This window comes from Lepisosteus platostomus, chromosome 9, assembly GCF_059453375.1.
Source record: "Lepisosteus platostomus isolate fLepPlt1 chromosome 9, fLepPlt1.hap1, whole genome shotgun sequence".
Lineage (NCBI taxonomy): Eukaryota > Metazoa > Chordata > Actinopteri > Semionotiformes > Lepisosteidae > Lepisosteus > Lepisosteus platostomus.
The window spans coordinates 57328845-57341763 of record NC_142619.1 but is presented as its reverse complement, the minus strand read 5'-3'; the positions used below and the strand labels follow the sequence as shown (position 1 = coordinate 57341763).

Sequence of the window (12919 nt, the reverse complement as noted above, 5' to 3'; positions counted from 1 at the left end):
AACCCAGAATAGCAAAGCTAGCAGGAACAATTTTGATTACATGTTAACCCTGCACCACAAAGCTGACCACATTTAGCAGAGCTGCAGCATGTGAAAAAACTTTTAACTAACGTTGTGGAAGTCATTAAGACTGATGAAATTTTAATGCCCATTTCTGTTAAGCTTGACTTCCTTTCCACAATTTCCTCTCTCTTTTCCTCTGCAGGAGGGGATTCCGATTCTTGTTCATATCTGCAAACACATTAGTATTCAACAAACAGCAGTGGTTATGCAAGAACATATCTCCGCTATAAATTGTCCTGTTATGGCACAACTGCACAGACCTCTTCAAAATTAAAACTGAACAAAGTCCTTTGAACTGCAATTGATTTCTAAACTGTCTGAATACATTGTTAAAAGTACTTTTCTGTTGAGAAACTAAAGATGGCATGATCTTGCACCATATATGGACAGTAAAATATACATCACAGTTACCTGAACTGAGTAAATAATTTCTCAACTTTGCACTGATGTTTTAGTCCATCTGCTGTTGCAAGTGGAATGCCAATAGAGTCTACATAATGACATCTACCACTTGAACTTCTCTGTGCGTGTTGGGGACTACTGACTAGTCCAAAGTAGCCACAGAAAAGGGCAGGATAATGAACAGTAGGAGAGTAATGCTTACCCTTTCATTAAAGAGGGCTCATCAGATTCCGCCCAAGGACATGAGCTCACGAACCGCTGTAATGTAGGACGGGTACTGTTTTGCTTCATTCCCATTACCCTCCTGTAACAGTTTGATAATCAGTTACATAGGTAACTGCACAGCTTAATCAAAACATAAATGGTACTAGAAAGATTATATTTTATTTTAATTTGCATCTGTGGAGTTTTAATTTAATTTACCATGGGAGTACCACTTTAGATGGATGCCACAATAAATTCCCCAGTAGTTTGGGAATGCAATACTGCAGACTGAGGGATGAATGGTAACTCTAGAAACAGAAGCATTCTGCACCTAAACATGTCATGTGCACCTAAATAATGTGGGCAACATCTTGAAAGAATATTGTAGGAAAAAGAAATCCAAGACAGAAACATTACTAGTGCAACAACAGGAAACTACTGATAAAAAGTGCCCAAGCTGATACTCACCAATTCCCAGTTCTACACAGCTTGTCGGCTTCGGTCTCCGAGATCTCATGAAGCTTCGGCTGCAAAGACATTAAATTTAATTAAATACATACTGATACTCAGGAGAAAGGAGGGTAAGACCATTAAATTTTACACAGATATAAAAAAATCACAGGAGCAGAACAAAAATCTGGATCAAAGACTAGTATGTTTTCATTATGAAAAGAGATTCACTGTCAAAATGAAAACCTTACAAACTTAAATGAGAACTTCAATGCTATTTTCATATTTTGGCATCAGACAGAATCAGCATTTCAAACCACAATAAAAGTAAAAAGTAAATTGGAGGTTTTACAAGTTGCTGTGTACGTCACAAAATAAATGAAATTTCCATGTTATGCATAGCACCATGTTCTGCGATTCAGAACAAGGCAAAAAAAACTTCCAGTGATGTGTTGCGGTCTTATTACATTGCAAACAAGAAGGCTTGCGAATACATCTCTTTTAATCCAAAATAAATATTGCTTTGGATTTCGAGACAGTTTTGCAGACAAATACTACTTGTTAACTGTGCATACAGATCATGTTAGTACATTTCTGCAGTTGAATGTCTGCTGCACAACCTGTACAACACATTACATAAGTCATTACGGAAACTATTGGGAACTCAGATGAGAGTTTCTGACAACAGTACTTTCACAAATTTCACGATCTTGTGCTCAATTCGCAATTTTTAATTTTTTTCTACAATGTCAATGTATTTATCTTGTCATCCAGATTAAATAACCATCTCGTAAACTGGGACTACAGTTCCCTTTGGATATCAGGTGTGACCTCCTGTCAAATTAGTGTTACTCATCTTTACAGATCATGTAACTAATGACGGCAACAGCAGAATGTATTGGGCTGAACATGAAGTATATGTTGTTCGTATATGATGAAATGTAGTCTTTGGAATGACCTTAAATGCAAGTTATATGCTAATTATATGTTCTAATTTTATGGTGACAAATACAAATAGCTTTATTGAAAAGCACATCAGTTTTGGACTTTGCTGTCCCAATTCATGTGGCGGGTACTACATCTGCCCACTATTTAAAACATAAATAACCGTGTCCAGTGAGCTACTGATGTCAATAAACTGCTGCGCTTCATCAGTATAGCTTGGCAATAATAATTTGTGTATATGAACATATGAACTGGTTCCATTCTTCACCTCTCTGCTTTTCTTAGTACCACCATCCATGGTCTCCTCTGTATATTGTAATTGTGTCTTATCTTGTGTATTCTTCTTATTTATTGTTGTTGTCATCCTGTAAAGGGCTTTGAGAAGCCACCTTTAAAGGCGCTATATAAAATAAAGTTTATTATTATTATTAACATAATTAAACTTACAAATTTACAGAGCAAAACCAACAAGTATCTCAAGCGACTGTTGGATGAGTATCGACAAACTCCATTCTCTACCTTACCGTTTCACAAATTATGCTGATTCTCTCATTTCAGAAACATATCTTACCATTTCAAAATGGGAAGCATTTCCAATATTTCTGGATATGGCAGGAACGCTCACTCGTCTTGAGGAAGGCTAAGTAAAAGCAACATGAAACAGAAAAAGCAGATTTAAATGCTTGAACACATTAACAGTTTTTGCAAGAGTTTTGCTACAAAACTGTCAAGCACTATACTGTACGTGAAATGAATCTGACCTTGCTGTACTGAGATCCTGAAGTCTTTTTGTTCCGGAGATCATCTGAGAAAACCATTTTGGGACAGAAGAAAGGAGAAGAAAATACTTTTTTTTAATTTTGAACCATATAAAATCTGGTCTTCTTTGACTTAAAATATACAGATTTACTCCACAGAAACCCACAGTTACTGTAGTTCGCCACAGCCATTCTGCACCAGCAGCCACACTTACACAGCAGATCAGGCAGAGAAATCATTTCAGCTGAATTAAGGCGATATTTAGGTAGGCTAGACCGTTCAAAGCACAGTGTGGAAAGAGCCACGACTTCAGGGCTAACGGTTAAGCTCCTCCAAATAGTGTAATAGGATCTTTAAAGGTCAAGTAGTCAAGCATCTCCAAAGCATGGCAACTGCAGTGCAGTGTTCCCCATTCACAGTACTGGGGCATTAGTTTGAAGATTCTGGACTAGAGGTATGAGCACCACCTACTGGTCCACCAACACCACATAGCCAGAGTGACGCAGTCAGCTTGGAGGTCTCGCATGTCATTCACAGCCAGGTCCAGCCCTGCTTAGCCACTAGGATTAGGTATCAAGGTGGTAATGCTGCGGTTTGCTCAATTCTGAATCCGATCCTGCAGGTACGACAATCATCTCAATCCCAGTTTGTACCTCTCTCCGAGTAGGACCCAAAAGATCTCTCGCTCTGCACGAGCGTCTCTTTCAGCTCCAGCAGCTCAGCGTGCTCCTTTGTGTACATGCGCTTTAGATTCTCCACATGCTGAATCATCACTTCGACAGCCTTACTGACTCGGCTCTCCTAGGAACAGCGTCAACACCATTACATACTCTCCCCAAAGTGTCAGCCAGATTAAAAAACAAACAAACAAACAAGTTAAATGGGACGAACTCATAATGATATATAAATAATAATAAAACTGATCATTAAAATTAATACATTCTATGAAAATTAAACTAGATCTCTTTTTAAGACTTATAAATGCGTCCTAAAACAGAAAGAGCAGTGTTTAACAATCCACCTGATGAATTGCACCAAGCATTTCAGATCTGTTCGACACTCTGGACATGGACTGGACGAGAACGTCAAAGTTCTTCTGTAGTCTCTGGATAATTTCTAGGGACTGATTATCATCCTCACACAAGGGAGCGAGTTTCTGGAGAAAGAAGCAGAGGCATCACTTGTGTCACTACAGCAAGCAAATCGGACATTTCTTGTGGTTATTCTAGCAAAAATTTATCTTTATTTTTATAAAAGAAAAAAAAACACATTTCTTAATTCAGATAAAACAACTGGTTAATGAAGACCGGAAACATTTAGCTATTCGGCGCACTTGGTATTCAAGCAAGAAAAGACTTGAAAAGCAATGCAATATGGTGGGCAGTGGACAAACAAGACGGTATTGTAAAGGAGGTAGCGATACGATTATTTTTAAAAATCCGACGTGCTCGTAAAGTAAACTTGGTAACCATTAAAAAAGCCCATATTACTATGCATTTAAAAGACCTGTTTGAAAGCTAGTTTCCAGTGTTCAGCCCCCCGCTTGAAATCAGAGGGAGTTTTAACAGTGGTTAAGCACTGTTCCTCTAAACCCCTCCCTGGAAACAGAGCTAGATGTCCCCTCCTCGAAGAGTGAGACAGACACGAGGGGGATCCCCACTGTTCTCGAGTGCCACTAATGAAGCAGCATGCCACCCCAGAAGGGAAAACAGTGTATAAAGAACAGTTTCCCCTGTCCAGGCTTCTGTGTGGTGTTAAAACATGACTTCAGTGGAGTTTCACTACAGCCTTGCATTGAGAAAAAGTCATTCTAAAAGCTCAATGTTACTGATGAAAGATTTGACAGTGGAATCACAGTACAAAGAAACTAGCATCCTACTAAGACATTGCTGATCGGGATTATTTGCTGTAAAAAAGGACTGTGTGCTGTCATTGAAAGAGGGTATTAATCTCAACCTCTGCTCCTCATGATGAGTAGAGATAACAGTTTTTGGCAGTATGATCTGTTTAGTGAAATCAGCTTGCAGATAAAGACTTCTGCCTTTTTTTTTTTACACTTTCCTATTCAAAGACACTTAAAGTGCTCTAATGAAGCGCGTCACCTCTAACAGGCCTTTACAGTTCTTGACTTCCTTTTTCAAGTTTTCTTCCGCCAGATCCCTGGAGCGCTCTTCCAGCCTCAGACGCTTCTCCAGAGTAAACACGTCGCACTTGAAGCCCAGAGACAAACGGTGAAATTCAGTCTGCCAAGAGAGAAACTGAACTAAAGAAACGCATTGGAAAGCAGAGACCCATGACATCTACACAGCACGCTCTTGATTTCAGGAAGAGCTGAAACGAGCTGCTTCCTTAGAACCCCTGATATGGAGTGTGGGGATTACCAAGAGGATTAAAATTAGGTTTAATTAGACAATCCACAAAACTTAAAAGAAGCCAAAATTATGTGCTTTAAAACAGAACTAAAACATGATGCATCAATGTTCATTTGAACTTGGGATAGTTTACTCCTATTTCTAGACTTGCTGAATAGTTGTGCTTACAAAGATATTAAATATATTAAAAGCACTTACCTCCACCTCTTTTTCACTAGGGGAGAAGCTAGACGGGAAAAAGAATAGATGCATTTATCTTGATGTTAAAGCAAACTGTATTTCAGCACTGCTCAGTTACCGGTGCGTTCATACTCTGGACCACAAGATCTGATGGTACACCCCCGAACAGCCCCTTATCTTAACTGTATGGAAAAATCTAAACCTTTTCATCCCATCAGCTCTCACTAACAAGGCGATTTAATGCAACTCACTGAATGTATCAAGGTCAATCATGACGTTCAATTCATCCCTGAGCCAGTATGTTTTTAAAAGTGGTATACACATCTCTGACTTTACATTGTGCTGTTGTATGCAGAGAGTCATTAAGCAATAAATTAGTCTTAAACACGAGGTTAATTTTCCAATTGGAAAAGCAAGCCCAGGCTCAGTATAAAGTACAAAACTGGACCAGGATCAGTACATTAAAAAAAAAAACACATTACACCCTCTCCCCAAGTTTCAATCTCATACAAAGACCTGCCATAGGTCCCTTAATAATGTTGTCGAGGTGAGGAGAGTTTATGCTACATGTGCAGGGAGCAAGGAGGGCGGCTACCTTCCCTCGTGGGTAAAAAGCACAGAGGAAACGGAATGTCATGACCACCGGGGCTCTGTTTGACACTTTCACGCATGAGGCGTATCGTCTCCTGCATATCCAGCGGAAATTGAGAGTAATCCATATTACAATCGGGTCAGAGAAGCACCCGAGTGATTTACTGTGTGCTTTGTGTTTAATTACCAAACAGTCCAGGATAGGGTATGGAAATGTACAGTATTTATAGATTTGTTGAAGGTAATTCGCTAATTTACTGTATATTTAAGTGTATGCTCTATTTGGTGCATACCAAAGTTGAAAAATGGTTTTCAAACTTTTTTCCTTCATCCTTTATAAAGAGGGGGTTATGTGAGGACCGTTCCTCTCTGCCTCAAGGACCGCTAGTTGCTGCTTCTCTTTTGCGTTCTACTTTCCTGTCATTAGTAGAGTAGAGTAGTTTATTGCCATACGTGCGCGTATGCTGGAATTCTTAATCACGCTGATCTCGGGACATACACAATACAACAGACAACACCTGAACAATAAATATGTTGTGGAAAAATAAATATGTCGCAGTGAGACAAAAAAAAACAAAACATGGTAGACCAGGCAGATGCAGATGTGTATTTAGGCGCTGCAGTTAGCTGTTGAGGATGTGCACTGCAATGGGATAGAAGCTGTTCTTGAGTCTGGTGGTCTGTGCTTTAACAGTGTGGTACTGCTTGCCAGAGGGTAGGGGGGAGTTTGTGGCTGGATGGTTGGGATCCTGACTAATGGACTGGGCTTTATTGCGACAGCAGATGGAGTGGATCTCACCGATTGATGGTACAGTAAATCTCCTCCTATGTTCCTCTGTGCCGTTGCCACAAATCTTTGTAGTGCATCTCTGTCATGCTTGGCAGTATCGCTGTACCACACAGTGATGCCACTAGTGAGGACACTTTCTATGGTGCCACGGTAAAAGTCCATGAGGAACTGCTTCCCCGTACCTAGCGCACACGCCTGTTCACCACTAGAGCACGACAAACTCTGGTGAGGCTGGAATTCCGCCCTCCTGTCCCTCCTTTCTCACCTGCAGCTGGGGGCGAATCAGGGAGGAACAATGCAACGTCGCGGACGGGAGTTCTCTATAAGTATTCACGCAGTGGCGGCGGAAGCGTCACTTCCGAGTGACGTAAAAATTCAGATTACGTACGGACTTGAGGAACCCGAGCCTTCAATAACCAGGGGAGCTGGTGTAAAAACCGCGAGACTCATCCAGTAGTCACAAGTGTGGGATAATGTGGGAAAGGACTTTGAATTTTACATAGCTTCGATTTGCTCATGGGGAATTGAGACTTCCTTATAACCCTAATCACAGAACAGGGTCACAAAAGGAGTAAAAGGAGTATAATGGTGTAGAAACAGGACAAATTAAAACTAAAAATCAGGCCAATTCAAAGCTAATACAACTATACAGTACAGTGCAAAACTGATATCGAATATATATCAAGTTAAAGCTGTTCTTGCACGGAGGCGGTTACATTCAGGGTGTTTTACTATCTATTTCCGAGAAAAAGAAGACTTTCTACTCTTGATGTTCCAAACAAGGGCTAGACATTACTACCAAACAAAAACAGTATATCATTTTTATTGCGAAGAGATCTAGACCTTAGTTTTTATTAGAATTTTGGATTAACTTACATGTTTTTATCCTGATTTGGAGACTTATTTCTGTTTGCAGCACTCTCCGTGGGAACTGCAGCAAGAAAAGGAAAGAGTTTTAAAAACAGTCCCTTTCCTTTCCAAAGCAAAGCTACAATCACTTATGTTTTTTGGCAATTTGGATATTTAGTGGGAACCAACAGGTCATGCTGCACTCTTATGATCACTTAAATGGATTACAGAACTGGTACTGTAAGTGCTTTTCAGGCCAGATGTGAGACGTCGGAAGTGCTGGTACAGTACCTTCGTTTTGAGTCGAGTCACTTTGCTCTTCTTGGGGTGTGTGCTCCTCTATAGCTTCCATACTTTGAGTATGCTCCTAAAAGAAAATGAATGAGCTCATGCAAAGAAAAAGACCACAGCCACCAACCGGAACACAAAACAAAGTGATTTTTATTATCAGTGCTGAATGCTCCTCAACACAAACATCTAAAGCCCATTACAAGGAATGCTCAAGTACAACTAAAAAGATACGGAAATCCCAGCTCACAACGAAGTGTGAAGGAAAAAGAGAAATCAGACTGAAGGATATACCTCACACATAGAAAACTGGCACACCTGAGTCTTGCAGATCCAAATGTTTCTCAGCTCTCTTAATACTCAATATTTACTCAGTATGCAGCATTTAGAAAAAAATATACAAGCCAGTAAAGCAGGCAGATTGGAGAACAGCTCCTGTGCACCGGTCTCTAGACGTTCACGATATCAATGCCTGTTGACAACATGCAAATGCCCCTTGAGAAGAAGCAAGTAAACAAAATGTGTAATGTTCCTACCAGGTTCTTTCTAAATTTACTTCTTTGCATCGCCGTGTCTTTTTTTGGCACAATTCCACAAGGGCCCCGGCTCTCAGTCACTGTAGACGGACTTCCATCTGCAACATCAAAACAAAACCGCGAGCAATTCCACACTGAACAATACAGGTCCGGGTACTTTTAACAATGCCAGCAATTCAAACGTCGAGATGAAAATGCCTCACTGAACAACAACCCGCTTACAAGGAACTAACTGCTTTCTAATTGTTAAAGTGACCTTTAAGAGAAAATGCATATTAGGCAACAATGTGAAGGAAGCCGAGGTGCTACACGCAAGGAGGAAAAGGAGGCCTTGGACAGCACTTCACCATTGTATTTGATAAAGACTGACTAGATATTTCCAATAGTTCCCCATGGTAACAAGAACAAGCAAACACCTGTAAATAAAATAATTATGCAGATCACTGTATTTCAAACAATTCCGATGCTACAAGTCTCAAGTTGGAATTTACGGATTAGAATTCTTGGTCAATTTATTCAAGGCATGATTATCATGCACAGTTTGATTAAAGGTCAGATGTTCAGAAACGTACAGCACATGGCCTGTGGATTACCTTGCGGTCAGATTTGACAGATTGAGGTCGTCCAGCATTTACCAAGTCCTTTCCATTTTTACATCACGGTGAGTTTGAAATTAAAAAAAAAGGATGCAAAGGCTGATAACTCCCTACCTCTGTTCAAAACTCACAGCAACTTTGAAAAAATCTAAATATATGGGCTCCTTAACACCCAAATATTTCTTATGAGATATCCGTCATTCTCATTCTCTGTAACATCTCATTTTGATCTTGCAGAATCTCGGCATTTGCTTCTGAAATTGTAGTAAATTGGACCTACTGGGTGCACAGTTACGGCAGAAATACTATTATACATTTTCTATAGGCACGGGATAGCTAACTGGGTCAAAACAACTCATGTTACTATTACAGATACCCACTACTTATCTAGGCCATAGAGCATCTTTGGGAGATCAAACTCTGACACTTAAGATCTAGACTACAAATAAGAATGTGATCATATTCACAACCTGATTATCTTTGCATCAAGGGAATGTCTTCTAATAGCAGCTAAGATGAGTTATTAACATTGGCATTTGTGTAATTTTGCAGTATAAAGACATTGTAGTCAAGCAAGACCCAATTATAACTTCACCTGCATCTTTTAGAAGCTGAAAAATCATTAAATCACAGAAATAGTCATCAATATTGCATGGAGATCAAAACTGGGCTACACAGAGACTAGATAACTATTTCTATTGCACTGAATCATTCTACTGTCTTTGGTGGACAACTATGATCCTGGAGAACCAAAATCCCGGCCTTACAGGTCCCCCTCAAATCACTGATTAATTCATTTGTAAAGTCTTAAAACAGGTAAGCTTCGATAAATTCAGTAAGGTAACTGATTCAATGAAGTCAGCAATGGCCACCCATGGTCTTTGAGAGATGCAGGGTGTCGGCATTCCCATTCAAAATGATTCCCAATATGCTAAATAAAGACCAAAAACACAATTATTCCAGGACTTGACGAACTGATACAAGAGTGAGAAGACCGCCTGGATTGAAGCTTGTCACAGCCTGGTTTGCCTTCCCCAGCTCTATATAATTAAAGTCGGTGTGAACACAAGCTGCCAGGAAAGGTGTGACAGTATTACAACAAAATGAAGTGAACAACCTGGGAGTCCTGTGTTCAGGGCAGCTTTCCCATTTCCATCCTCAGGTTTCTCACTTTTTGCTGGGGAGCTCGTTTCGCAGTCCTGAATCTGTGGAGGGATCCCGCCAGCGAGCTTAGCATCCTCTCCCCGTGACACACCGTCTGCTTAAGCCAAAAGCGAAATTCCTTTTATAAGGGTCTTTCCCTGGGCAGGGAGCCAGTCGTCACAGTCAATGAATTTTCAAAGTCTTCCCCCTCACCTGACATACCGGCCTGCGATGGAGAAACCTGAGCCGTCTTCTCTAAAGGCAGGCTGGCATGACTGGCACTGAAAGTGAACGGCATGAGGTCATTTAGCAGAAAGACAAAGGAAAATAAGATTGTTCCACGGTTATCCAGTCTGAAATTAAATATGCCAACCTGTCTGCGGCTTCTGTGGCGGCGACAGGCAACTGGTCTGTGGAGATTTCCTGAGATATATTAGAGAAACAAAGAGAGCCTTTTCTGTTATTTGTAAACTACATTTTTAAGTAAGTATTCATACTGTCAGAATTCAAATTCCATGAGCAATAGTCGTTCTGGTCCAGCCAGCCACGTTACAAATAGTTTGAATGAGGAACATACAATCCCATTTTAATCCTTACAGCACTAACTAAAAAAACTTCACCTATTACTTATATTCTGGATATCATACTGTAATTTGGGTTTTAAAGGAAGCGTAGCATTGGGGCCTTGAAAACTATGTTTTACGTGGCTATTATAGCAACCCAACTAATAATTACACTAAGAATTAACTGATAAAGATTTTAAATAATCTTTCTGTTGCCCAGAAGAGACTAACTCAGGCACAGGCTAGCTCCAGTGGTTCAGGTCTTTAGGCACACCTTGGATAAAGTCCTCTAATTAGAAGCATGCCCTGACACGTAACAACATAACAGTATATGGCAAAATGGGTCCATCTTGACTCCTCTGGTGATGTGAGTGTTGGGCGCTCCAGCAATTTTGTCTGCATCTCCAAGGTGAGGACTCATTTGGAGGTCACCTGACAATCACCCAATGATGACCAACCAATTAGGAACCTGCAGAGTGTGGAAGGACAGGCCCCCTGGTGACATCTCAACCAACCCACAGCCAAGATTACTGCACTTAAATGGCATTGTGTGACTATGAAACCTCACGGAGACCTGGCAACTTGACAAACTAACGAACCACAGCCGGGACCCCATGAACCAGGCAGGGAGAGAGAGTCTGTACATCAAATGGAATTCTGCCCCAAACCTCCTTTGCAATAAGAGAAATCTGAATATTGTTGTATCACCAGTGGTAGCAACAACACCTGTCCTCACTCAGTTTGTCTCCACTTTTGTCTCACGCTTGTCCAGAATCGAGACAGGCCTTGTCATAGACTGTTTAAAAGGGATACTCAAAACACTCTGAGTGAACTCCCCTCCTCCCTTTCTTTCCCAAAATGGAGTACAGCCTTCGCCACCAAGCCAGCAGAAGACTGGACACCAACATGAATCCAGGTTCAAGTCCTTCTCCCAGCAGTACTTTCCAAGTGTTCATTGAAAATATTGTTGGAGGAGTATTGATTCACGTTCATATCGGGCATCTCGATTATTAAACTATTTGAAAGAAAGTTTAGTTCATGATCTATTATTGTTAGATGTCTTGACAATAGTCCAACTGTATTAATATAGATTAGGCAAAAGCACAATAGGTTTGCATGACAGTAATTCTCGAATGTGTGCAAATAGTATGAATGTGATTAATCAGATGAGACTGACTTATCTTATGAGGTATGAAGCAGATTGTTTCAAATGTATTTTTACTCTTCTGTTGTTTCTGCACAATGTTGAATTGATAAAAGTATATGTAGTACACTAAGAATCCCGATACTGCATTTTATTCTTTCGTAGGTATTCCTAGTAGCCATAAAAGCAGTCTTGCAATTTTCTGTTCCAATTTCTAACTGTTAAAGTAAATTGAAACCATCACATCACAACATTAACACTTCATAAAATCCTTCGGAAAATGAAAATGTCCAAGTGTTCTTTATTAATGATGCCTAGCAGAAGAAAAGGGTTATGGTTTAATTTGTATACAGTATTCCTCTGGATTTAACTAACTGCAAATTGCAAAGTGAAATGTCTTCAGTTTATTTATTTTTTTTAATCACAGCCTCTCATCTTCAGCTTCCAAAAAAGTCAAGCTTGTTCATTTGTTGAGAAAATACTGGCATTTTAGATCCATTTTAAAATTAGATCTACAATAAAGTTTCTTATTCTTCTATACAGAACAGTAAAAAATTCACATATCTGAAACACATCTGAAAATGATATATGAAAATGAGTAACATTTACTTTCCATTAACTATTCAATTTTGATTTTGTACTAAATGTCCAAGGTGCAGGGCTGTTCATGCTCTTCAGCGACCCTGGAAGTGAGATACAAGCATCTTTCATTTTCACTGCTTGCTGTTCTTGCATTCACCACAAAACACACCGACCACCGAAGAATGGATACTGAACAGTCCAGGGCAAACTGATGCATAAATGCCAATTCCCCACTAATTAAATTTAAAATTTAAGCACTGAAACATCCTTACTAAAACTAACCAAAAGTACAATATCTGCACCTTAATGTAGGTGGGTGCAGGACAGTAGCAACATAATTCCAGTCCGCAGTGAAAGCAGGCTCAAGCCCTGTACCATCCCCCATTACACTGACGGTCAGTACAATCTGCGATGACACTGCAAGCGGAAAATGTTTCGACGGCTGCCCTACCTCACAAATCC

At 40.0% G+C, this 12919-nt stretch overlaps 1 protein-coding gene across 8 annotated transcripts in view; it reads right to left on the bottom strand.

Annotated features, from left to right (window-relative positions):
* Positions 1 to 12919, bottom strand: part of irag2 (inositol 1,4,5-triphosphate receptor associated 2) — a 37087-nt gene that overhangs the window by 1262 nt on the left and 22906 nt on the right. For 2 of the 8 annotated variants that reach the window (XM_088645781.1, XM_088645785.1), the window contains exons 24-38: positions 10542 to 10591; positions 10382 to 10449; positions 10143 to 10286; positions 8430 to 8527; positions 7897 to 7972; positions 7633 to 7687; positions 5394 to 5421; positions 4926 to 5066; positions 3845 to 3979; positions 3477 to 3624; positions 2826 to 2869; positions 2636 to 2704; positions 1138 to 1196; positions 668 to 769; positions 112 to 231 (exon numbers count right to left, since the gene is read on the bottom strand). In XM_088645781.1, coding sequence (XP_088501907.1) covers positions 112 to 231; positions 668 to 769; positions 1138 to 1196; positions 2636 to 2704; positions 2826 to 2869; positions 3477 to 3624; positions 3845 to 3979; positions 4926 to 5066; positions 5394 to 5421; positions 7633 to 7687; positions 7897 to 7972; positions 8430 to 8527; positions 10143 to 10286; positions 10382 to 10449; positions 10542 to 10591 — 1337 coding nt within the window. The remainder of the gene's footprint in view (positions 1 to 111; positions 232 to 667; positions 770 to 1137; positions 1197 to 2635; positions 2705 to 2825; positions 2870 to 3476; positions 3625 to 3844; positions 3980 to 4925; positions 5067 to 5393; positions 5422 to 7632; positions 7688 to 7896; positions 7973 to 8429; positions 8528 to 10142; positions 10287 to 10381; positions 10450 to 10541; positions 10592 to 12919) is intronic. The other 6 variants (XM_088645782.1, XM_088645783.1, XM_088645784.1 and 3 more) reach the window with 6 other exon arrangements.